At 38.6% G+C, this 26649-nt stretch overlaps 1 protein-coding gene across 3 annotated transcripts in view; it reads left to right on the forward strand.

Moving 5' to 3' along the window:
- Positions 1-26649, forward strand: part of LATS1 (large tumor suppressor kinase 1) — a 50372-nt gene that overhangs the window by 3880 nt on the left and 19843 nt on the right. For all 3 annotated transcript variants that reach the window (XR_011994083.1, XM_025997990.2, XM_025997991.2), the window contains 2 exons: positions 16823-17310; positions 23334-23481. Coding sequence is in view for 2 of the 3 variants with exons in the window: in XM_025997990.2 (XP_025853775.1) it covers positions 16969-17310; positions 23334-23481 (490 nt within the window). In the remaining variant the exon portion in view is untranslated. The remainder of the gene's footprint in view (positions 1-16822; positions 17311-23333; positions 23482-26649) is intronic.

A 26649-nucleotide genomic window follows, 5' to 3' on the forward strand; every position in this document is an offset into this window, starting at 1 on the left:
ATTTATTCATGCATATTCTTTATTCACTGCATATCATTTATTTTTATTGATGGATGCTTGGGCTGCTTCCAGTTGGCTATTATAAATAATGCTGCTATAAACATAGGGGTGCATAGATCTTCTTGAATTAGTGTTTTTGTATTTTGGGGGTAAATGTGCAGTAGTGCAATTACTGGATCCAACGGTAGTTCTATTTTTAACTTTTTGAGGAATTTCTTTTTTTTTTTTTTTTTAATTTTTTTTTTTTTTTTTTTTTTTTTTTAATTTATAATAGTCACACACACAGAGAGAGAGAGAGAAAGAGGCAGAGACACAGGCAGAGGGAGAAGCAGGCTCCATGCACCGGGAGCCCGACGTGGGATTCGATCCCAGGTCTCCAGGATCGCGCCCTGGGCCAAAGGCAGGCGCCAAACCGCTGCGCCACCCAGGGATCCCTTTTTTTTTCTTTTTAAGATTTTATTTTTATTTATTCATGAGAGACACAGAGAGAAAGAGGCAGAGACACAGGCAGAGGGAGAAGCAGGCTCCATGCAGGGAGCCCGATGTGGGACTAGATCCCAGGTCTCCAGGATCACGCCCCAGGCTAAAGGCAGGCGCTAAACTGTTGAGCCACCCAGGGATCCTGAGGAATTTCCATACTGTTAGCCACAGTGGCTGTGCCAGTTTGCTTTCCCATCAGCAGTGCAAGAGGGTTCCTGTTTTTCTACATCCTTGCCAACATTTGTTGTTTCTTGTGTATTTTATTTTAACTATTCAAATGTCAGGATTTTAAATACAGGCATACCTTGGAGATATTGCAGGTTTAGTTCCAAACCACTACAGTAGAACAAATATTAGAATAAAGTGAGTCAAATGAATTTTTTGGTTTCCCAGTGCATATAAAAGATATGTTTACACTACACTATAGACTATTGATAGTGCAATACCATTATGTCTAAAAAGACTATATACCTTAATTAAAAAATACGTTATTGCTGAAAAATGCTAACCCTCATCTGAGCTTTTAGCAAGGGATAATCTTTTTGCTGGTGGAAGGTCTTGCCTCCATGTTGATGGCTGCTGACTGATTAGGGTGGCAGGGGCAGTTTCTTAAAATAAGAGCAGTGAGGTCTGCTGTATCAATTGACTCTTCCTTTCATGAATGATTTCTCTGTAGCATGCGAAGTACTTTGATAGCATTTTACCTACGTAGAACTTTCAATATTGGACCCAATCCTCTCAAAGCTTGCCACTGCTTTCTCATCTAAATTAAGAAACTCAATTAAGTTTATGTAATGTTCTAAATCCTTTGCATTTCAGCAGTCTTTGCAACATGTTCACCAGCAGTAGATTCCATCTTAAGATACTTTCTTTGTTTTTCCATAAGCAACTCCTCATCTATTAAAGTTTTTTCATGAGGTTGCCCCTACATCTGTATTACTTCCTCCACTGAAAATCATCCATGAGGGTTAGAATCAGCTCCTTCCATACTCCTATTAATGTTGCTATTTTGACCTCTTCCCATGAATTATGAATGTTCTTAATGGCATCTAGAATGGTGAATTAGGGGCAGCTCGGGTGGCTCAGCAGTTTAGCACCGCCTTCGGCCCAGGGCCTGATCCTGGAAACCCAGGATAGTCCCACGTTGGCCTCCCTGCCTCTCCCTCTGCCTGTATCTCTGACTTTCTCTCTCTGTGTCTCTCATGAATGGATAAATAAAACCATAAAAAAAAAAATAGAATGGTGAATTATTTCCAGAAGGTTTTCAATTTACTTTGCCGGGATCTATCAGAGGAATCACTATCTATGGCAGCTATAGCCTTACACAGTGTATTTCTTAAGTAATGAGACTTGAAAGTCAAAATGACTCCTTGATCCATGGAATACAGAATGGATGTTGTGTTAGCAGGCGTGAAAACAACATTAATCTCATTGTGTATCTCCATCAGAGTTCTTGGGTGACCAGGTACATTGTCAATGAACAGTATTTTGAACGAAATCTTTTTTTCTAAGCAGTAGGTCTCAACAATGAAAATATTCATTGTTCATTTCATAAACAATGAAATAAACCATGTTGTAAATAGATGTTCTGTCATCCAGGCTTTGTTATTACATTTATAGACCAGAGCAGAGTATATTTAGCATAATTGTTAAGGATCCTAAGATTTTGGGAACGGTAAATTGGCTTCACTTTAAAGACACCACCTGCAGTCCTTGACCAAGAGAGTCAGGCTGTCATTTGAAGCTTTGGAGTCAGGCATTGACTTCTGTCTAGCTATGAAAGGTCTAAATGGCATATTTTTAAAATATAAGTCTGTTTCATGTACAATGGAAATCTGTTGTTTAGTGTAACCACTTTTATTATCTTAGCTAGGTTTTCTGGATAACTTGGGGCACCTTCTACATCAGTGATTAGTTGTTTCACCTTGCACTTTTATGTTATGGAGATGGCTTTTTTCTTTGAATCTCGAGAACCTGCCTCTGCTACCTTCAGACTTTTCTTCTGCACCTTCCTTACCTCTCAACCTTCACAGAATTGAAGAGTTAGGGCCTTGCTCTGGATTAGGCTTTGGCTTAAAGTAATGTTATGTCTGGTTTGATCTGTTTAACCACCGAAACTTTCTCTATATCAGTGATAAGGGTATTTTGCTTTCTTATCCATGCATTCACTGGAGTAGCACTTTTATTTTATTTATTATTATTTTTAAGTACTCTGTACACCTAACTTGGTGCTCAGACAACCCTGAGATCAGAAGTCACGTGTTCTACCAACTGTGCCAGCCAGGTGCCTCTTAAGTAGCACTTTTCATTTCCTTTAAGAACTTTTCCTGGGGTGCCTGTGTGGCTTAGTCAGTTGAGTGTCTGACTCTTGATTTTGGCTTAGGTCATGATCTCATGGGTCCTGGGATCAAGCCCTGCCTCAGGCTCCTTGTCAGTGGCGAGTCTGCTTGAAAGATTATCTTCCTCTGCCCCTACCCATTGCTCGTACTCTCATTCTCTTTCTCTAAAATACATAAATAAAAAAAAATAAAAATAAAAAACATAAATCTTTGGATCCCTGGGTGGCTCAGTGGTTTAACGCCTGCCTTCAGCCTGGGGCATGATCCTGGAGTCCCAGGATCGAGTCCCACGTCGGGCTCCTTGCATGGAGCCTGCTTCTCCCTCTGCCTGTGTCTCTGCTTCTCTGTGTGTGTGTCTCTCATGAGTAAATAAATAAATAATCTTAAAAAAATAAAAATAAAAAAAAAATAAATCTTAAAGGGGGGGGGCACTTTTCTTTTGCTTTTACAACTTAACTGAATGGCACAAGAGGCCTAGCTTTTGACCTGTCACCTTTTGACATGCCTTCCTCACTAAGCTTAATTGGCAAGAGATCTGCAACTCTTCCTTTCACTTGAACATTTTTAAAATTTATTTATTTTATTTATTTATTTTTTAAAGATTTATTTATTTATTCATTCAGAGAGAGCGAGAGAGAGGCAGAGACACAGGCAGAGGGAGAAGCAGGCTCCATGCCGGAAGCCAGATGTGGGACTCGATCCCGGGTCTCCAGGATCACACCCCGGGCTGCAGGCGGCGCTAAACTGCTCCGCCACCAGGGCTACCCAACATTTTTTTTTAATACATTTTTATTTATTTATTCATGAGAGACACACAGAGAGAAACAGAGACACAGACAGAGGGAGAAGTAGGCTCCATGCAGGGAGCCCGATGTGGGACTTGATCCTGGGTCTCCAGGATCAGGCCCTGGGCTGAAGGCAGCACTAAACCTCTGAGCTACCAGGGCTGTCCCTCACTTGAACATTTAGAGGCCATTATAGGGTTATTAATTGGTCTAATTTCAATATTGTTGTGTCTCAAGGAAAAGGGATGCCAGAGGAGATGGAGGAACGGCTGGTCAGTGGAGCAGTCAGAACACAGCAACATTTACCAAGTCTGCTGTCTTGTATGGGTGCAGTTCGTGGTGCACCAAATCAATAACAGTAATAACATCAGAGATCACTGATCACAGATCACCATAACAAATATAATAATAATGAAAAGCTTTGAAATACTTCAAGAATTACCAAAATATGGCACGGAGACACAAAGTGAGTAAATGTTGTTGGAAAAGTGTCGATAGACTTGTTCAAGGCAAGGTTGCCATAGACCTTCAGTTTGTTCAAAACAAAACAAAACACAATATCTGAAGCATAATAAAAGGAAGCCAAATAAAACTAGTCATATGCATTCTCTTTGACTCAGTAATTCCAGTTCTAGGAATTTATTTTTATTTTATTTTTATTATTATTATTTTAAAGTAGTCTCTATGCCCACTGTGGAGCCCAACATGGGGCTTGAACTCAAACTCTGACATCAAGACCTGAGCTAAGATCAAGAGTTGGACACTTAACCGACTAAGCCACCCAGTGCCCCTCTGGGAGAAAGAGGCAGAGACATAGGCAGAGGGAGAAGCAGGCTTCCTGCTGGAAGCCCGATGTGGGACTCGATCCTGGGACTCTGGAATCACAGCCTGAGTCAAAGGCAGATGCTCAATCGCTGAGCCACCCAGGTGTCCCTCTGGGAATTTATCTTTTTTTTTAATTTTTTAAAAAGATTTTATTTATTTATTCATGAAAGACACACACAGAGAGAGAGGCAGAGACACAGGCAGAGGGAGAAGCAGGCTCCATGCAAGGAGCCCGACGTGGGACTCGATCCCAGGACTCCAGGATCATACCCTGGGCCAAAGGCAGGCGCTAAACCACTGAGCCACCCAGGGATTCCCCCTCTGGGAATTTATCTTAAGGGAATTGCTGAACAATGTGTGCTTAACAATTTTATTGTCACATTTTTTTAACGAACTAATTTTGATATTTATAAGGAGTATATTATATATGTGTAAGCTATGATCATAATAAAAAGAACATTCAGGAACTCACCATCCATCCTCAGAACTAGAATATTACCTATACAAATACAGTTACCAGTGTTTGAAACATTATAATAGCAAAAATTGTAAACAACCTAAATGCCCATGAGTAGGGGATAAATTATGGTACATATATCATGTAAGTCAATATATAGTTATTAAAAAAGATAAAGTTGAATGGTCTTATTTCTTTCAGGGAAAGAAAAACAGTTTTTTATAGTTACTTTTTTTTTTTTTTTTTAAGATTTATTTATTTGAGGGAGTGAGAGAGAGAGAGAGAGAGAGAGCCAGCATGGGGAGGGGCAGAAGGAGAGGGAGAAGCAGATTCCCAGCTGAGCAGGGAGCTCAATGCAGGGCTCAATCTCAGGACCCAAGCCAAAGGCAGACACTTAACCAACTGAGCCACCCAGGTGCCCCCATAGTAGAATCTTTTTGAAGACACTTTGACCACTAATCAAGGGTCTAGATTCAACTATATGTGGAACTGCCAATGAGAATAACACAGTTGGAGGAACGCCTGGGTGGCTCAGCGGTTGGGTATCTGCCTTTGGCTCAGGGCATGAACCTGGGGTCTGGGATGGAGTCCCATATCAGCCTCCTTGCAGGGAGCCTGCTTCTCCCTCTGCCTGTGACTCTGCCTCTGTCTCTGTCTCTCATGAATAAATAAATAAAGTCTTAAAAAAAAAAAAGAAAGGAAAAGAATACAGTTTGAGGCTCCTGGGTAGCTCAGTTGATTAAGTGTACGACTCTTTTTATTTTTTTTAAAGATTTTTAAAATTTACTTATTCATGAGAGACACAGAGAGAGAAAGGCAGAGACACAGGCAGAGGGAGAAGCAGTCTCCATGCAGGGAGCCCAACGTGGGACTCGATCCTGCGTCCCCAGGATCACGCCCTGGGCTGAAGGCGGCGCTAAACCGCTGAGCCACCCGGGCTGCCCTAAGTGTCCAACTCTTGATCTCAGCTCAGGTGTTTGATTACAGGGTTATGAGTTCAAGCCCTGCATTGGGCACCATGCTGGCATGGAGCCTACTTTTTTTTTTTTTTTTTTTTTTTGAGCCTACCCAGGTGGTTCAGTGGTTTAGTGCTACCATCAGCCCAGGGTGTGATCCTGGTGACCCAGGGTCGAGTCCTGCGTCAGGCTCCCAGCATGAGCCTGCTTCTCCCTCTGCCTGTGTCTCTGCCTCTCTGTTTCTCTCTGTGTCTCTCATGAATAAATAAATAAAATCTTTTAAAAAATAAATAAAAATAAATTTAAAAATCTTTAAAAATAAATAAATATTGACTTTAGGATATACCCAATTTCAGAAATACTAGAATATGGAAAAGTATGTATCTTAGAATCAAGAAAACACTGTGGGGCAGCCCTGGTGGTGCAGCGGTTTAGCGCCACCTGCAGCCCGGGGTGTGATCCTGGAGACCCGGGATCGAGTCCCACATCGGGCCTCCTGCGTGGAGCCTGCTTCTCCCTCTGCCTGTGTCTCTGCCTCTCTCTCGCTCTCTCTGAATAAAGAAATCTTTAAAAAAAAAAAAACACTGTGGTTATTTTTCTTATTTTTATTTTTTTAAAGATTTTGTTTATTTATTTATGACAGACACAGAGAGAGAGAGGCAGATACTGGCAGAGGGAGAAGCAGGTTCCATGCAGGGAGCCTGACATGGGATTCGATCCCTGGTCTCCAGGATCATACCCCGGGCTGAGGGTGGCGCCAAACCGCTGAGCCATCCAGGCTACCCTATGCTTATTGTTTAAAGATGTTCATAGTACTACATTATTCTTTTGCTGCTATATTGGGCTGTAAGCAACAGTAGCTAGATTCACAGGCCTGGTGGTCCATATGTCCAGTAATCTCCCCTTCAGGTACAAATATGGTTCCTCTTGATCCAGAGACCTGTTCAGTTATTTTTGCTCTCACTCTTTGTCTTCCTGTCCATCCCCCTCTCATTCACTCACCACAGTACACAGTGGTATAACAAGAATGGCAGGGTTGTGAAAAGCACTACTGTTAGAAAAGGAGAAGAATAGGAAATAGCAGCAATTGCTGATCTATAATAGTTTTGAAATCTCCATAGGCAGGTCTGTGAAAACAACCAGCCTTGGAGGGAGGGGATTTTCCCCTTCCCTCATTCATTATTCTCTGTGACCCTTGGCCTTTGTTCCCTCTAAGAATCTCCTTAGAGTTCTTTTTCTGTTATCATCCTTGGCCACAAATGGAAGTGTGAATTTTGGGGGAATAGTCTCTCTTTGGAAGGTGCAAATCTTTCTCATCTAGATTATGGTTCATGGAAGTTGGGAACCCAAAGGATTTAAATTGTTAATAGTCCAAGGCTTTTTTATTCTGAGCTTGCATGGTGTAAAAAAAAAAAATTAACATAATTATTTTCTCAAAGTTAGCAAGCCTCTGATGTATTTAGTTCCAGTCAATTCCATGTGTCGATAACCATATTCACATGTGTTAGTAAACTCATCCAGAGATTCAGGAGCTCCCAATTCTCTACTCAGTTATTTGAGGGGCAGCTATCCCTTTAGTGTCAGTTTTACCGCTGAGGTGCCTTAGCTGAGAAATGCCAGTGGGCATCTGTGCTCAGCCTTTTAATGCCATCTCTTCCTATTTGGGGTCTTGAAGCAAGCTGCATTCCAACCCTGCAAGACTTTAAATTTCTGAATTCTGTCCATTCCTTCTCTTTCTGCTTGGAAATCAGCTGCTTTCCTGACCTTACCCCTAATTTAAAATAGTTTGCCAAATACCCAATAGCAGCTAACATATACTTCTAAGATTCTCTTTTTTAAACTCTCTTTACAGAACTACAAATTCAGTAGACTCTTTTGTCACCTTATAAGTTACAAGGCAGCACTTTATCAAATATTTTGCCACTTTAAAACATGATTCTTCATTTTTTCCAGCTCCTGGGATCACTTTCCTTGAAGCCCTTTGCCCAACTACTAAGTCAATACTATATTAGGGTCATTTCTAGGGACCAATTTCTGTTTTAGGATGAAAGACTAAATATGCAAAAGATTCTCTTTTTTAAACTCTCTTTACAGAACTACAAATTCAGTAGACTCTTTTGTCACCTTGTAAGTTAAAGGCAGCACTTTATCAAATATTTTGCCACTGTAAAACATGATTCTTCATTTTTTCCAGCTCCCGGGATCACTTTCCTTGAAGCCCTTTGCCCAACTACTAAGTCAATACTATATTAGGGTCATTTCTAGGGACCAATTTCTGTTTTAGGATGAAAGACTAAATATGCAAATAGACAATGACCAGATCATATATGAAAATAGAACTGTGACCCAAAGCCTCAGTGGCAGTAGGCCCAAATGGCCAGGTCTTGGTCAGTAACTGCCAACTTCTTTTTTTTTTTTTTTAACTTTTTTTTTTTTTAATTTTTATTTATTTATGATAGTCACAGAGAGAGAGAGAGAGGCAGAGACACAGGCAGAGGGAGAAGCAGGCTCCATGCACTGGGACCCCGACGTGGGATTCGATCCCGGGTCTCCAGGATCGCGCCCTGGGCCAAAGGCAGGCGCCAAACCACTGCGCCACCCAGGGATCCCAGTAACTGCCAACTTCTGACTCAGGACCAACCAGGGGAAGACAAATATACCCTCCAGCCAATCACATAGGATGCCTCCAGGTTCCTTGTGACAGAGCATACCTGATGTCTTCCCTTTTATTCAATTTAAAGCTTTTCTATTCCCCTGCCTGCCTTTGAATCTCTGCCAAAGAGATGGTGGCTGGCTCACTCTCTTGATATGACAAGTTCTTAATAAATAGACTCTGCTTATTTGGGGTGGTATTTGTTTGTTTGTTTGTTTGTTTATATTTAAAAAAAATTTAAAGTAGACTCCACACCTACCCTAGCATGGAGCCCAGTGCAGGGGCTCAAATTCATGACCCTGAGTTCAAGAGTCAGATGCTTAACTGATGGAGCCACCCAAGTGCCCCTTGCAGGATCTTTATTTCCACAATAATATTAGACTGTTTTGTGGTAATACTACAAAATATCAATGGTATAACACAACAGAGATTCCTGTCTTCCTTTGCCATTGGGGTTCAATAGTAAGCCATTCAGTGACTTAGGAACCCATATTTCCTCCATGCTGTGAAGCTACCATCTCAAAATCTGACCAATATTGTCATGGTAGCAGAAAGAGAGATGGAGAAGCACTGACTTTTAACTGCCTCAACCCAGAATTGATACATTACATCAACTTATAGGGCTTTGACCAGAACAAATTTGACAAGTAGAGGGCAGTATATAAACACAGTCTTTGGGACAGGATTTATCAAGAGCAATTGGATAAAGATATGCCACATTTCCTCCATTTCATCATTACTGAAATCAGATAATATGGATTATCTTTTGAAACCTTTAAATGCAGTGTTTTGGAGCGCTCGGGTGGCACAGTTGGATGAGTGTCTGACTGTTGGTTTCATCTCAAGTCATGATCTCAGGGTCATAAGATCAAGCCCCTTACTTGCTCAGCATGGAGTCTACTTGAGATTCTCTCTCCCTTTTCCTCTGTCCCTCTTGTTTTGTTTGTGCTCTCTCTCCCTCTCTAAAATAAATAAAATCTTAAAAAAACAGTAAATATAATGTTATTTCCCCTGAGAAGCTAATGTTGAAATGAGGTTGCATGGAATTAATGGTTCCTTTAAATTAACGAAATCCTGTGTGTTCTTTGTGTGTTTTATATTTGAATAATAATAATTTGCTGCAGAACCATTTCAGGATCCAGAGCATTGTAGTCATTTCCTTTTCTATTTTTTAGTTGTTAACTTTCTGTTTAGGAAATTTTCAAGCACACCCAAAGGGGGATAGTATGATGAACTTTCATGTGCCCACCACCCAGCTACAATAGTCATCAGCTTCTATTTCTCATCTCTATCTTTATCCACTTCACCACCAATCCAAATTATAAATAAAATTCCAGATATCCTATTTTATTCCTAAGTGTTTCAACATGTAGATAAAAGAGATAAGCATAGACTAACTTTTCATTTATTTTAACTTAAAACATATTATCACACATATACCAGAACTCAGTCATTTCTGGACCATTGTACACCCAGATGTTAGCAGCATTAGAAATTACATTATTCAAGTACAGAGTTATAGAATATAGCATAGAATGACTGGCCCAGCATTTTCTAAAATGTATTCCATAGAAATGAATCTCATGAAATGCTCTGAGGGAAAAAAGAAAAAAAGTTCTTTGGTCAGATAAGTTTGGGCAACACAGCATTCTCTTCTTATAAATTCACATATTATGTAAAAGAATGATACATTTTGTGATCCCATTTTGATTAGTAGTAATGTTAGAATATACCATATTGAAAAATTATTTTAATTAAAATAGAGTTGATATACAGTGTTCCATTAGTTTCAGATACACTACTCTGATAACTCTGTTATGCTTTGCTTACTATAATGTAGCTACCATCTGTCTCCATATAATACCATTGCAATACCACTGATATTGCATGATATTGCATATCTGTTGCTTTCATGTCAATGGCTTACGCATGCCGTTGGCTTCCACACTCCCTAACTGGAGGGCTATACCTCCCACTCTTCACTCATTTTGCCCGTCCCCTGTCCCCACCCCTCTGACAACCAGCAGTTTCTTCTCTGTGTTTATATGTTTGTTTTGGGGCTTTGTTTGTTTATTCACTTATTTTTTAGATTTCCACATTAAGTGAAATCATATGGTATTTGTCTTTGTCTTTGACTTATTTCATTTAGTGTAATACCCTCCAGATCTATCCATGTTGTCACAGATGACAAGATCTCATTCTTTTTTTATGGCTGAGTAATATTATATTGTGAGTGTGTATATGCAACAGAGAATGGATTTCTACTTTACATAACTATGTAATATTTAAGTTTTTCAATAAGGATGCCCCTTTGTATAATTAGAAAAAAACTAAGATTATAGTTTTTTTTTTAAGATTTTATTTTATTTTTAAAGAATTTATTTATTCATAAGAGACACACAGAAAGAAGCAGAGACACAGGCAGAGGGAAAAGCCATCTCCTCAAGGGGAACCTGACTGTGGGACTTGATCCCAGGACCCTGGGATCATGCCCTGAGCCAAAAGCAGACACTCAACTGCTGAGCCACCCAGGTGTCCCAAGATTATAGTTTTTTAAGAGTGAAAAAAAGGGATAGGTCACTGTGCATTTATTAGTTCATATATTTTTGCACTGCTTACTGTTTACCAGGTTCTATGTTCAGAATGAAAGAAAATGCTATATATTGACAGAGAAAAATTAATTATACTTATTTTGGGTTTTTTTCCTCTCTATCAAGGAGAATGATTTTGAAAATGATAAAATAGTAAAATGATACTAAACTTGGAGTTGAAACCCAAAATAAATGAGTTTTTTTTTTTAAAGATTTTATTTATTTATTCATGAGAGACAGAAAGAGAGAGGCAGAGACACAGGCAGAGGGAGAAGCAGGCTCCCTATAGGGAGCCCAATGTGGGATTCAATCCTCGGACCTCAAGATCATGATCTGAGCCAAAGGCAGATGCTCAACCACTCAGCCGCTCAGGTGCCCCCAAAATAAATGAGGTATTAAAGGAATGCTTAGGTGTTGTGAATGAAATGTAGCTCAGATATTGAGAGAATTGATACATGACATTGCACAACCACTATTGTTAATCCTTGATTGTGGAGAAATGATAGATTGCAGAACTGGACATGGAAAGCATCTTCACTTTCAGAACGAGCAAGAAGGGGAATTCTGTAAATTTTAGACTGATGAGTTAAGTGTTAAACCTAGAAAAATTCCATTAGTAAAGGTATTAATATTTTGGGAAGGCGTAGGGAAAACATTAGGGACCTGCTTTCTTCATAAAAGTGTAAGAATTAAGAAATTTCATTTATGAAGTAATTATCAGTAGATTGGGTCATGTTGTAGACAGAATATGTGTAATTTTTGGCAACACAATGACAGAGTTGATCATTTTTGTTTTTAAAAAATGGAGAAATCTGGGATGCTTGTCAAGTAGAATTGGATTGATCATAACTAAGATCTTAACTAAGAAGTGTACCACAAAAATACTGATTATTGAGGCAAAGTCATCAGAAAACCATGCCTCTGATGATCTGCTTTAGGACTTCAACCTTTTTCAGGCCTGCTGGAAACAGTTGTGTATGTGTATATATAATTAACATCCATAAACATAATTTTCAAAAATACAATGTTTTGGTTTTTTTTGTTTTTATTTTTATTTTTTATTTTATTTTATTTTTTTTTTAAATTTTTTATTTATTTATGATAGTCACACACAGAGAGAGAGGCAGAGACACAGGCAGAGGGAAAAGCAGGCTCCATGCACCGGGAGCCCGATGTGGGATTCGATCCCGGATCTCCAGGATCGCGCCCTGGGCCAAAGGCAAGCGCCAAACCGCTGCACCACCCAAGGATCCCGGTTTTTTTTTGTTTTTAAAGTGGGAGGGGGGGAAGAAAGGGAGAGGGACAGAGAGAATCTTAAGCAAACTGCATGCCCAGCGCAGAGCCTGGCATGGGGCTCACTCTTATGATCCTAAGATCATGACCTAAGCCAAAATCAAGAGTTGGACAGTTAACCAACTGAACTACCCAGGTCCCCCCCCAAAAGTATTTGTAACAGCTCTGAGATGTAATTTATGTACCATAAAATTTACTCATTTAAAGTATACAATTCAGTGGTTCTTCAGAGTTGTATATTTCAGAACTATACAACCATCATAATAATCTAATTTTAAAATAGGAAATGGCTTTATTTTATCTGTAGTGCTTTGAAACTTGCCCGTTTCACTTAAGAGTGTGTTATGGGTACCTGTTCTTGTGTTAGTACATATAGATAGAATTACACCATTCTTTTTAACATCTGTTTTATCACATATAGATGTGCTGTCAGTTGCTCAGAGAATTACTGATGAGCATCTAGATTGATATCATGCTTTGCCATTATAGATGGTGTTGCAGGGAGCATCCTTCATCTTCAAACTATTAGCTATATTGCATTGTTCCTCATAATCCTTATTCAGGGCTTAAGATAAATCTTGTTATTCCAACCATTTTATGCCTCAGGAGACCGTTTTTGAGGGAAATAAATACCCAAGTTCACAATGCTAAAATAAATAGAACAGGTACTTGAATAATTTTTTTCATTTCTCCATTATTTTCTAGCTCTTCTAGGATTTTAACAAACTAGAGTATATCCAGAAGAGCATGTCTATTATTATTTTTTTAAAGATTTTATTTATTCATTCATGAGAGACAGAGAGGCAGATACCTAGGGAGATGAAGAAGCAGCCTTCTCGCAGGGAGCCCGACGCGGGACTTGATCTCTGGACCCAGGATCACACCCTGGGCTGAAGGCAGATGCTCAACCACTGAGCCACCCAGGTATCTGGAGCTGTCTATTATTAGGGAACATTTAGGGGCACCTGGGTGGCTCAGTCAGTTAAGCTCTGACTCTTGGCTTCAGCTCCTCTCTCTCTGTCTTTCTCTGTGGCTTTCATGAATAAATAAATAAAATCTTTTTTTTTTTAATTAATTATTTATTTATTTATTCATGAGACACATGGAGAGAGAGAGAGAGAGAGGCAGAGACACAGGCAGTGGGAGAAGCAGGCTCCATGCAGGGAGCTTGATGTGGGACTTGATCCCAGTACTCTGGGATCATGCCCTGAGCCGAAGACAGACTCAGTGGCTGAGCCACCCAGGCGTCCCTTCAGCTCAGGTCCTGATCTCATTGGTCATGAGATCGAGCCCAGCTGTAGGGCTCCACCTCAGTGGGGAGTCTGCTTGAGATTCTTTCTCTCTCCTTCTGCCCCTCCCACTCATCCTTGCTGACTTGCTCTCTCTCAAATAGATCTTTAAAGGAACTGGGGATGTTTAGAAGACGTTTATTTCATTTGTCAACATGTACATTTATTGAGTACTCATTGTGTAAGGCTGTGATATCAGCAGTGAACAGAGTGGTTATGAGACAAATAATGTCTTCTGTTCTCATGGAGCTTTTATGTCATGAGGGGAGATAGATAGTTAACTAAACAAGTAAAATAATTTTAGATCTATTAAGAAAATAGGATAACTAAGTGACCAGTGAAAGGGTCATTGAGAAGGTAACATAAGCCGGAGACATAAATGACTAGAAGGATGTATCTACATCTGTCTATAGACCTTTTTATGTAACATGAATGGTGATTACATTTATAAGAATAGAAATGGGGCACATAGCTGGCTCAGTTGGTAGAGCATGTGACTCTTTTTTGTTTTTTTGAGAGAGAAAGAAAGCATGTGTGCAGGGGAAAGGGAGAGAATCTCAAGCAGGGTCTATGCCCAGCAAGAGCTGAACATGGGGCTTGATGTCACAACCCTGAGATGACTTGAGCCAAAATCAAGAGTCAGACTCTTAACTGAACCACTCAGGCTCCCTGACTATGTTACTCTTGATCTTGGGGTTGTAAGTTCAAGCCCCACGTTGGGTGTAGAGATTACTTTAAAAAATAGAATAGAAATAGACTCCTAGTAGGTGATAATTAGCAATGTTTCACATGCCAGTGGTACCACTTACAAACTAAACTGTTTTACCCAAACTCTCTAAACCTCAATTTCCTCATATACAAGGTAGATACAATAAACCTGCTCCACAGGGCTGTTGGGATGGTTAAATAAGGATGTAGGCAAAGTTGTTTAGCACCAGCCCATAACAGGCTCTTAGTATGCAATGAGTGGAATATCATGGTACTCCATAGAAAGAAAACACCTTTAGTACTTGTTGCAGGTCACATGAAATGGCTTTCTTGCATTAGTGATTTCCCTGTCAGTCAGGATGTTTAAGTAGACTTTATTTTTATTTATTTTATTGTTATTATTTTTTAAGATTTTATTTATTCATGAGAGACACAGAGAGAAAAAGAGGCAGAGACACAGGCAGAGGGAGAAGCAGGCTCCATGCAGAGAGCCCGACGTGGGACTCGATCCCGGGTCTCCAGGATCATGCCCTGGGCTGAAAGCAGTGCTAAACTGCTGAGCCACCCAGGCTGCCCTTAAGTAGACTTTAAATGACTATTCTTCTAGTGTGTTTTAAAAGACATTCATGCATTAAGTGAGGAATAAGATAAGTCGTCCACAGATGACCATTCCTCATCCCGATAAGTCGTCCACAGATGACCTTTCCTCATCCCGATAAGTCATCCACAGATGACCATTCCTCATTCTGTCATTAATGAATTTACTATCTCTAGAGTCCTAGTCCACAGTTCGTGAAATAAGCCCAGGCATCTATTTTGGAAGCATAAAGGTATCTTCTGGGCCAGTGGTTTATTTTATATATATATACATTATTTATTTATTAGAGATAGAAAGCAAGTGAGAGAGAGAACACAAGTGGGAAAAAAGGGTGAGGGAGAAGCAGACTCCCCACTGAGCAGGGAGCCTGATGTGGAACTTGATCCCAGTATACTGGGATCATGACCTGAGCCAAAAGCAGACGCTTAACTGACAGAGCCATCCAGGTGCCCTGGACAAGTAGTTTAAAACCCTTTTTAAAACAACAGTACCTTTTCTTCTAAAGAAATGTTTTTTTAAGATTTTATTTCTTTATTTATTTGAGAGAGAGAGCACAAGTGTGGAGGAGAGGGAGACGTTAAGCTCCCTGCTAAGCAGGGACCCCAACTCGGGCTCCATACCAGGACCCTGGAATCATGACCTGTGCTGAAGACAGACACTTAATTGACAGCCACCCAGGTGCCCCTCTTCTAAAGAAATCTTATATTTCAAGTCTAATTTTATTTTATTTTTTAAGATTTATTTTATTTATTTATTTGAGAGAGAGAGCATGAGTGGGAGGGGCAGAGGGGGAGAGAGAGAGAGAGAGAGAGAGAGAGAGAATCTCTAGCAGACCTTGTGCTGAGCATGGACCCCAACACAGGGCTTAATCTCAGAACTCTGAGATCGTGGACCTGAACCTAAAACTAAGAGTCAAACACTTAAATGACTGTGCTACCCTGGTGGCCCAAAGTCCAATTTTAAAATCTAGAATTGGACCTGCAAAGTGAAGTTGACAAGAAGACTGTTATATCAGTTCACTTTAGTAATCTCTTGCATCTGTATATGTTTTATATGCTTTCTAAGCACTCTTTTTTTCGTAAAGTTTTTTATTTTTAATTTATTTTTATTTTTAAGGATTTTATTTATTCATGAAAGACACACAGAGAGAGGCAGAGGGAGAGGTAGACTCCCCATTGCGGGATTCGATCCCAGGACCCCAGGATCACAACCTGAGCCAAAGGCAGATGCCCAACCACTGAGTTGCCCAGGTGCCCTAGGTTTTTTATTTATTTTAAGTAATCTCTGCACCCAATGTGGGCTCAAACTCATGATCCAGAAAAAAAAAAAAAAAACTCATGATCCTGAGATAAGAGTTGCATGGTCTTACAACTGAGCCAGTGAGGCACCCCAACTTAGTAGGCACTCTTAAAATCATATTTTTATTTTTTTATTTTTTTTTAACTTTTTTTTAAAATTTTTATTTATTTATGATAGTCACACAGAGAGAGAGAGAGAGAGGCAGAGACACAGGCAGAGGGAGAAGCAGGCTCCATGCACCGGGAGCCCGACGTGGGATTCGATCCCGGGTCTCCAGGATCACGCCTTGGGCCAAAGGCAGGCGCCAAACCGCTGCGCCACCCAGGGATCCCTCATATTTTTATCATCATAACTAGTACTTGATATAATTTTATAGATTAGGAAATAGGCACAGAGAAGTTAACAAAGTTGTCCTGTTCATACCCTAATATTTAATGGAGCCAGAACTATAAACCAGGTCTCTGACTACTAAATCAGTGTTTTTTCCCCCCAAATACATGGTACTGCTTTATCAGGTAATCACTTTATAGCTTTTCTTTTCTTTTATAGGGCTAATTATTTAGATGGTGAAGAATTTCAACATTCCTGGGGACTTCTGCAAAGAATCTTTTTCAGTTTTGCTCAAGAGAAAGTTCTGAATCTATCAAGTAGCTTTAAAGAAGTCCTTTGTGTGGGTTATAAATATAGATGTTTTCATGAAGAGAAGTGAAAAGCCAGAAGGATATAGACAAATGAGGCCTAAGACTTTTCCTGCCAGTAACTACACTGGCAGTAGCCGGCAGATGTTGCAAGAAATTCGGGAATCCCTTAGGAATTTATCCAAGCCATCGGATGCTGCTAAGACTGAGCAGAACATGAGTAAAATGTCAACCGAAGATCCCCGACAAGTCAGAAATCCACCGAAATTTGGGACGCATCATAAAGCCTTGCTGGAAATTCGAAACTCTCTACAACCATTTGCAAATGAAACAAGTCGGAGTACTTCAGAAGTTAATCCACAAATGCTTCAAGATTTGCAAGCTGCTGGATTTGATGAGGTAGGAATTTTGAAAGATAAAAGAAAGATTTTTCTTACCTTACAGTAGTGCATAAAACTGTTATGGTAACAAACATAATGTTTGTTATGTTTGTCTGCCAAACATAATGTCTGCCAAAATGTTTCCTTTGAGAGAATTTAACTATGTATACAAATTTGTATATTCCAATCAACAAAGAATGTTGTTTACAATTCCATTAATTAGTAAAACAAAATAATTATTTCTTAGTTTTCTCTGTGGTTTCTGATATTTTAAAGCTCAAGTCTTGAAGTCAGAATGAAAGTGCAGTTGAGAAAGCTACAGAGGAGGAGAGAGTGAGTAGGAATGGACATCTCTGCGTGCAATAGGGGCTCTGGGGCAAAGTGGCTGTGTGGAAATGACAGCTTACGAAGTTTAAGTTTATACTACAGAGAAAGAAGTAGAGTCAGGATTTCTTTTCTTTTCTTTCTTTCGTTTTTTTTTTTTTTTTTTTTTTTTTTCGGTTAATCAGGATTTCATTAAGCTGCTATATGTTCACATCATTCTCAGGCCTAAATCTCAAATCACAAAAACTGAAAATTTACATATTGCTCAATCTGCTAGAATTTCAGTTTTATTTTTAGAAATTTCAGTTCATGTTAGTTATGCCAAGTCTTTACTATTTACCTTTAGAATTCATATTGAAAGTTTTTTATTCACATATATATATATTTATAATCATATTCCATTTAGATTATTACTAACATATATTTTCCATGATAACATTTTCTTTGACTATTTTAGGTAGCAGAAATCATTTTGAATACAAGTTGGCCATGGAAAATGTAACTAAATGTGAATGAGCAAGTGTTAATTAGGTTTTCCTTTGAAATTATAGTAACTTTTTTCTTGATTATAAAAATATCTATCCCCTGTTAAAAATTAAGAAGTGGAAAGAGAACACTGAAAATTACCTTTAGCTCTACTACATAAAGATAATTACCTTTAAAATTCTTTCATTATGGTTAATATTTTGGTGACCACATTTTCAGAGATTTCTAAGGTTAAAATTGAAAACTTAAGTATGCATTATAGTAAGATTTGAAAAGGAAGATTTCAACCAAACTAGAGAAAAACGATGACTCTTTCTGGCCTACCTTAATCATCCATTTTTTAATCCTTTTTTTTTTTAAATATTATTTATTCATGAGAGACAAAGAGAGGGGCAGAGACTTAGGCAGAGGGAAAAACAGACTCCTACGGGAAGCCCAATGTGGAACTTGATCCCAGGATCCCGGGATCAGGACCTGAGCCGAATCACGACCTGAGCCAAAGACAGATGCTCAACTACTGAGCCACCCAGGTGCCCCCCTATTCATCCAGAGAGAAAGGAGGAGAAGACCTTTGGTATTTTCCTGGTTAGAACTGGGAGGATTAAGGAAATAGTTTATGTGGAATTTCTGCAGAGTACTTTCTTCCTAATCTCTTAGCCAGAAGGCAAAGAATAAAGAAAGGAATGAATCAGCACGCCTAGGTGGCTCAGTCTGTTAAGCATCTGCGTTCTGCTCAGGTCATGATCCCAGGGTTCTGGGATCCAGCCCTGCATCAAGCCACATATGGAGCTCCCTGCTCAGAGAGTCTGCTTCTCCCTCTGCCCCTCCCCTCTGTTCTTGCTCTCTCTGTCTTTCTCAAATAAATAAATATCGTTAAGAAAAACAAAAGAAAGGAGTGAATCATTGACCTTATTCTTTCCTTTTATATATTGCTAGGGAAAGAGAGTTTAGAAAATCACATGGCTGTAAAGGCCCTTAAGTGGTAATGTGTTATATCAGATAAATCACCTCAGTAGAATTGTATTTCTGGAGCTCTTACTATGTGTGAACTCTTCAATCAGTGAATTGAGTGGTACCAAACATGGTCTATTCCTTTAAGGAACTTTAAAATTCTTTCTAACATTGACAGTTTTAAGAAATAGAATCTAAGCATTAGTCAGTGCTTAGTCTTCTTTAAGTGTAATTGGCATACAATGTAACATTATTTTCAGGTATATAGACAGTACTATAGACAGTTCTATACATTAGCAGTGATCACCACTGTTAACATCTATCACCGTACAGAGTTATTACAATATTATTGAGTATATTCTCTGTGCTGTACTTTCCATCTTTTATCATTTACTTATTTTATAACTGGAAGTTTGTACCTCTTAATACTCTTAATCTGTTTTGCTCGTCCCTCCACCCACCTCCCCACTAGCAGCCAGCAGTTTGTTCTTTATATTTAAGAATCTGGTTTTTTGTTTCTTAGATTGCACATGTAAGTGAGATCGTATGATAGTCTTTCTCTAACTTCACTTAAGTCAATGCCCTATTCTTTATCTGTTGGCAATAAAAACAATAATTGCGTTGCATTAGAAAGATATGTTAGCTTTATTACAGTAACATATTTTACTATTATCACCTTATGACATTAATAACCCCTTAAGCAGGGTTGCTTTACTAAAAGCATTTAGACATTTATCAATTCTCATTTGTCCAAATAATGAAATTAGGGTATTATTTATCCCCACAGTAATATAAAGAATATGGCAATTTACTTCTGCTGCCTCCTCAAATCACTCATTCTGATAGCTTCTCATTATATTGCAGAATTTGTTTAAAATCCTAACTTGGTACTTTAAAATTTTTATCCAGGAGTGCCTAGGTGGCACATTCAGTTAAGCATCCAACTCTTGGCTTCAGTTCAGGTATGATCTCAGGGTGGGGAGATCGGGTTCTGTGCTCAACATGGAGTCTGCTTTGGTTTCTCTCTCTCTACCTTTGCCCACCCACCCCCCCACTCTACTTGCTCACTCTCTCAAATAATCTTTAAAAAAAAATTAAAAAATTAAAATTTTATCCAGTTTTTGCTTTATTATTTTATCATTTCATAAATCCAATCTATTCCTTTAGCTACATCAGGTTCAAGGCAGTTGCCAGTTTTTTGAGAATGTTTCTAATGGTCTGTAAAATTAAAACCTCAAGTATTTTAAGATTAATTTCTTTGTAGAAATAAATGTTAAACAGAATTGATGTGTTCTTGGGGCACATAAATCTCAAGCAGTGATGTGTATTTTTGTTTATATACATGGAAAACACCATAGTAATGTGGACATGATGTTTTCTTATTACATAAGATTTCCAAAGTTACTGATTTGTGGATGCTGTTTTTCATGCTGGCACTAACACCCCTGGTTACAGAACTTTGGTTGATATTGTTAACAGATGCAAAAAACATTTTAACATACATCAGTAATTATTTGAAAATAACAGCCAGCATAATAATCACCAGCTAAAATTATAGGCATTTAACAAAAATATGGTTCCCACAATATTGAAAAAGGATGGTGGGTACAGTTTTCTTAGCAAGTGAGATGACATTCCCATATGATAGTAGCATAAATACAGTTCATTTGGCTTAACCAGTTTTAAAGTTAAGCACTCCCTATTGAGTTTTAATTTGGAGTGATTTGAATTATTTTAAATTTGCACACAAGGGGGACTTACTAATTCCTTTGTATCTCACTACAAACTTGCAGAAGTCTGATTGGCATAAAATGTGATCACATTGTACTTTTGTATCAGTTAAGGATTGAGTTTGGTTGCTTTTAACAAAAACCCAAATAATAATGCTTTAAACAAAATAGTGACTCAATTTATATAGCTAGCATTGGTTCAGTCTCTTAAAGATATCAGAACCTAGGACTTTTATGAGTTTCTTGAATGTTCCTTCTTGGTGGCATCATGCTGTAGCACAGATGTCAGATCTATCATCTAGGAAACAGGATACAGGAAGTACTAGTACCTAAATCAAGGATAACAACATTCTTCCAGAAACCCTTGCTTTTGTTTCATTGTCAGAATTGTCATGTGGCCACTGTAGCTATAAGGAAGAATTCTTCCAACAAAGTCAGTATTTTTCTAGGAAAGAGAGAATGGATCTTGAATAGGCAGCAAGTCTCTGCTACAACCTTTTTTTTTTTTTTTTTTTTTTTTAAGATTTTATTTATTTGTTGGAGTGGAGGGTAGGGGCAGAGAGAGAGGGAGAAGCAGACTCCCCATTGAGCAGGGAACCTGACAGGTGGCTCCATCCCAGGACTCTGAGATCATAACCTGAGCCAAAGGTGGACACTCAACCAACAGAGTCCCCCAGGCACCTCTGCTGCAACCTTTTTTTTGTTGGTCTCACCCCAGGATCATCTGTCAGTGTCCTCTTCACCCATTAGTCTTACTAGGCCATTTCCACTTTAAAATATCTTTTAAAATACTAGCTCCTCTAGGACAAGTAAATCGCTGCCTCCTTCTTGAAAAAACCCTATCCATTTGCTTTCTGTGTGTTAGTGTGTAATTTATGTCTACACATAAAGGACAAGGAACAGAACAGGACAACCCACATCTAATCTACAGGCACTGTGCTTATATGCTTTTACATGTTTTCTTATTAAGTCCACACCTCAACTCTATGAGTGTATTGCAGGTGAAGAAATTGAGCTTGGAATGTTAAATAATTTGCCAAAGTTCACACAGTTCCAAAGTAGGGCACATAAATAAATCTGCAATCACTGGAGCGTATCTTTGCTTCTAAGCATTAAAAACAAACAAACAGGGATCCCTGGGTGGCGCAGCGGTTTAGTGCCTGCCTTTGGCCCAGGGCCCGATCCTGGAGACCCGGGATCGAATCCCACGTCGGGCTCCCAGTGCATGGAGCCTGCTTCTCCCTCTGCCTGTGTCTCTGCCTCTCTCTCTCTGTGTGACTATCATAAATTAAAAAAAAAAAAAAACAAAAAAACAAAACAAAAAAAAAACAAACAAAAAAACACCAAAAGCATAGTACTGGAACTCAAACTCACTTTTGTTTGATTCCAGTCTCTCTGCTTTTATATCATATCATGTAGCCTCCTAAAGTCTTCATCACATAATCATATATAGTCTTTTATACCATTTGTACTATATTTATGTCCTTTATAAAAAAGGTTCTCTGAAAGTGTAAGCTCTAAGAGGATATAAATCAGAATTACATAGCTCTTTTACCAGTAAACACAGTGACAAAGGTGCTTACTAAAATGTTCTAATGGTACAAAAGAGTAGTTTCCAGTATTTTGATTGACACCTTTTTTTTTTTTTTAAAGATTTTATTTATTCCTGAGAGACAGAGAGAGAGAGAGGCAGAGACACAGGCAGAGGGAGAAGCAGGCTCCATGCAGGGAGCCCGACATGGGACCTGATCCCAGGTCTCCAGGATCACACCCTGAGCTGAAGGCAGCGCTAAACCGCTGAGCCACCTGGGCTGCCCTGATTGATACCTTTTAAACAATCTGATAGTCTCTTTGTATAAGGATGAAATTAAGAATAAGAAATAATCAGAGTTATGCTATTATGATTATCCCCAGAAGTTAATCCTATAAGAAAACAGTAATATGGGACACCTGGGTGTCTCAGTCTGTTAAGCATTGCCTTTGGCTTCAGTCATGATCCCAGGATCCTGGGATCACGCCCTGAATTAGGCTCCCTGCTCAGTGGGGAGCCTGCTTCTCCCTCTCCCTCTGCCGCTCCCCCTGCTTATGCTCTTATGCTCGTTACTTCTGTCAAAGAAATAAAAATCTTTAAAAAAAGAAATGATATGTTACATAAAGGTGAAAACGTTAAACACTTCAAGAGGGCACCTGGGTGGCTCAGTGGTTAAGCATCTACCTTTGGCTCAGGTCGTGATCGAGTCCCTCACTGGGCTCCCCACAGGGAGACTGCTTCTCCCTCTGCCTGTGTCTCTGGCTCTCTCTTGTGTCTCTCAGGAATAAATAAAAATCTTTAAGAAAAGAAAAGAAACACTTGAATTTGAGTTTGTTTTCTTTTTTACTTTGAGATTATATGGATGTTTATAGTAGTTTTACAAACAAGACATTAATATTGTGGTTTGGGGCCCTGCTGTTCATAATTATGAATTTCTCTAGTGGAGCTTATAGTCTTCTTTCTCTCTTAATTAATTATAAGATTTAAGCTTTGTTTCTTTTTTTTTAAACTTCGTACCAGGATATGGTTATACAAGCTCTTCAGAAAACGAATAACAGAAGTATAGAGGCAGCAATTGAATTCATTAGTAAAATGAGTTACCAAGATCCTCGCCGGGAACAGATGGCCGCAGCAGCTGCCAGACCTATCAATGCCAGCTTGAAACCAGGTGATTAATCAAACATTTTTTTCTCATTTCTTATAGTTCTAAAATATTTATCTATATCAACTCTTTAGTCTTAGAAATTGTTAAAAGCAGCACGGTAAGTCTCAAGTCAGAGTAATAGCATGATAGTTTTATACTATGAGTAGATTTAAATGTGTGTATTTTGTTATTGTTTAAACAAAAAATGGAGTCATAGTAAAACCTACTTGATTTACTTAAACTGCATAACTTTCCTTGTTACTAAATGGTCTACAAAATAATTTTAATAATTACATTAAGTTATATTTATCACATACTTTATGTAACCAGTCTCTCATATTTTGACATTTGCTGTTTGCTTTTTTTTTGCCATTATAGACAGCACTGCAGTAAATCCTTTCATACCTAAATCTTTGTACATTCTTGGTGATTTTATAAAGGAAATTTCCAAAGTCTTGCAAAAATTTAAGGTTTTTCTTAGATATTGCTGCCTAGAAAGGTATTCCCAACCTACATTCTCCTGATCAATTTAATACAAGAATGCTTATATTTATAAATCCTAGGTATTATGATTTTTGTATATTTAATGGCTATAGAAATACTGTCTCATTTTATTTTCACATGTCTTTGATCATTAGTATTGAATATTTGGTTATTAATTTTTATTTATTTATCGGTTATTTTTAAATTGGCATTTTTATTCTTTAATCTTGGGTTAATCTTTTTATTGATTTATAAGAGGACTTATTCATTCTTTCTTTCATTCAGCAAAATTTTATTGATCATCCACTGTTTCAGGATCTTTGCTCAGTACTGAGTATAAAGTTCTTGCCCTTTTGTAGAGCTGACAATCTAGTAAGGGAGATCAAACATTTTCACAAAAAAATATATGTAGAACTGCAGCTATATACATGTGAATGAAGAAGGGTGAGTTATATGGTACTTTGGACTTATAGAGGGCTTTTTGACCTAGTCAAGAAGATCAGAGAAAATTTTCCTGTGAAACTGGTAGTAGAGCTGATAGCTGAAGCAAGACTAAGGTTAATGGGAAGGATTTAGTGAGGAAGAGTGTCTCTATCTGTGCATGGCCTGTTTGGCAGGTTTTGATACTACGCTGGAAGAACTGAATGTGGTTGGGACACTGAAAACCAGTATGTGATAGGACTGGAGAAGTACATAGGGCCTGACTATGCAGGACTGTCTATTGATCTTATCCTAAAAGCAGCAGGAAGTTAGGGAAACTTCAAGCAGGGTAATGTCATGATTAGATTTGTGTTTCAAAAAGATGGCTGCAGTGGATAAGAATTGGCTGGTGGATATTAGGATAGATTGGATAAGAGATAACAGTAGTTTCTGGGAAACGAAGGTAATTTGGACTGGGATAGGGCAGTGGAGAAAAGTGAATGAATTAAGAGAGATGGGAGGGTTAAAGTCAACAAGGAGTTGGTGATAGATTACATATGAGAGGTGATAATGGAGAGGAATGCCTGTTAGGCCTCTGGTGTAGAAAAATAGATGCAGTGTGGAGATACCGCACATTATAAAAGCAAATGCCAGGAGAGAACAGGATTTGGTGGAGAAAGATCCTAAGTCTAGTTTTTTGACATCAGGTTGAATTAGGTTCATTGAGTTATCCAAGTGAAGATGTCAAGTAGGGAGCTGGATATATACAATTAGCCCTGTGTATAAAATAGGTCTCCTAAAGGAGATAATGTAGACAAAAATGACAAGATGGCCTACCACCAAACCTAATACTTAGTAGCTGGCAGGAGAGGATAAGCCTGCAAAGACAGAAGAATTAGCTGAAGAGGAAGGAAAGAAAACAACAGTGTCTTGAAAGCCAGGAGTGTATTTTATGAAATTATTAATCCATAATGAATTGGAAATTTAAAAAATAAAAGTTCTTCACCATAGATAAGAATCATACTCTTGCTAATATCCTCACTCTACCCTCACAGAAAAACTTCTCAATGTGTTGTTTATACATGAATTCTTTATGTCACATCCATTTGTCCCTCAATCCACTCCCAATCTGAATTATGTTCCCATAACTGGACAGAAACAAGTTACTCTGTGTGTTATGGGCTGAATCATGTTCTCCCCCCAACCAAATTCAGGAAGTCTTCATTCCTAGTATCTCAGAATTTGACTGTATTTGTGAACAGGGTCTTTAAGAAGGCAGTTAGGTTAAATAATGTCATTTAGGGTGGGCCCTAATTTTTTAAAAAACAATAATGATGAATTATTCCAAAATTTAAATTAAAAATGACATATATAAGGCCAAATATTTTATTGTTATATTTAACAGAAATAAAATTACACTTAGATTTCTGTAAAAGTTTCCAAGTTTTTGCTCTCCATTTCCATACTTAGAGTGGACTGGTAGCAGCAGCACTTTGAGGTAGTGCCCTATATGAGACTGGAGGGAGAGCCTTATTTGTTTTTTTAATAGTAAAGGCTTAGGCATGTTTAAAAGATAAACTGTAAAACTCCAGTTTAGAGGAAAAAATTAAACATTCTAGAAAAAAGGATCAAGTAAATTCCTGAGAAGCCAGGAAAAGAGAGGATCCAAAGCATAGGATGAGAGATGATTAGCCTTATAGAGGAAGAGGCAACAACCATTTTGTTCTAAGAGGAACAAACAGACCTGGGTTATGTCGGAAGACAGGGAAGTTCCTTTCTGATGGAACTTCAGTTTTCTCTCAAGGGGAAAATCAGGTCATCTGCTGAGAGAGGTGTCTGAGGAATGGGACAGGAATTTGAGGAAACCCAGGACTGAAGAGAATTGTAGTGGAAACCAAAAGAGGCAGTAGGATTTCCTGGCAGTGCTAAAGCCATTTGATGATGCTGATCATTGAATTTTGGTGGAATCAGTGTGCACTTCACATCACCTTTTCTAGCAGGCATGAAGAAAAAAAAGTAGATAGGTAGAATCATCTGTGACTAGAGTTCTACTAAATATGTACAAAATAAGATAGAGTTCAGAATATACTGAAAGGGTGATTTAAATCCTTAATTAGGGCATATTCCTCCTCTGCTGTCGGTGGCTTTTCATTCCTTCCAGACTCCTCTTGATGGCTTTGCTGCTCTCAGACTTCTTCGAGTACCCCTCTTCCTCTGATTTACTGCTCTCCAGTCATGCTGAGTTTCTTTTTCTTCTTGGAATATACCAAGCTTCCAACTTCAGGGCCT

The sequence above is a fragment of the Vulpes vulpes genome, chromosome 1, assembly GCF_048418805.1.
Source record: "Vulpes vulpes isolate BD-2025 chromosome 1, VulVul3, whole genome shotgun sequence".
Classification (NCBI taxonomy): domain Eukaryota; kingdom Metazoa; phylum Chordata; class Mammalia; order Carnivora; family Canidae; genus Vulpes; species Vulpes vulpes.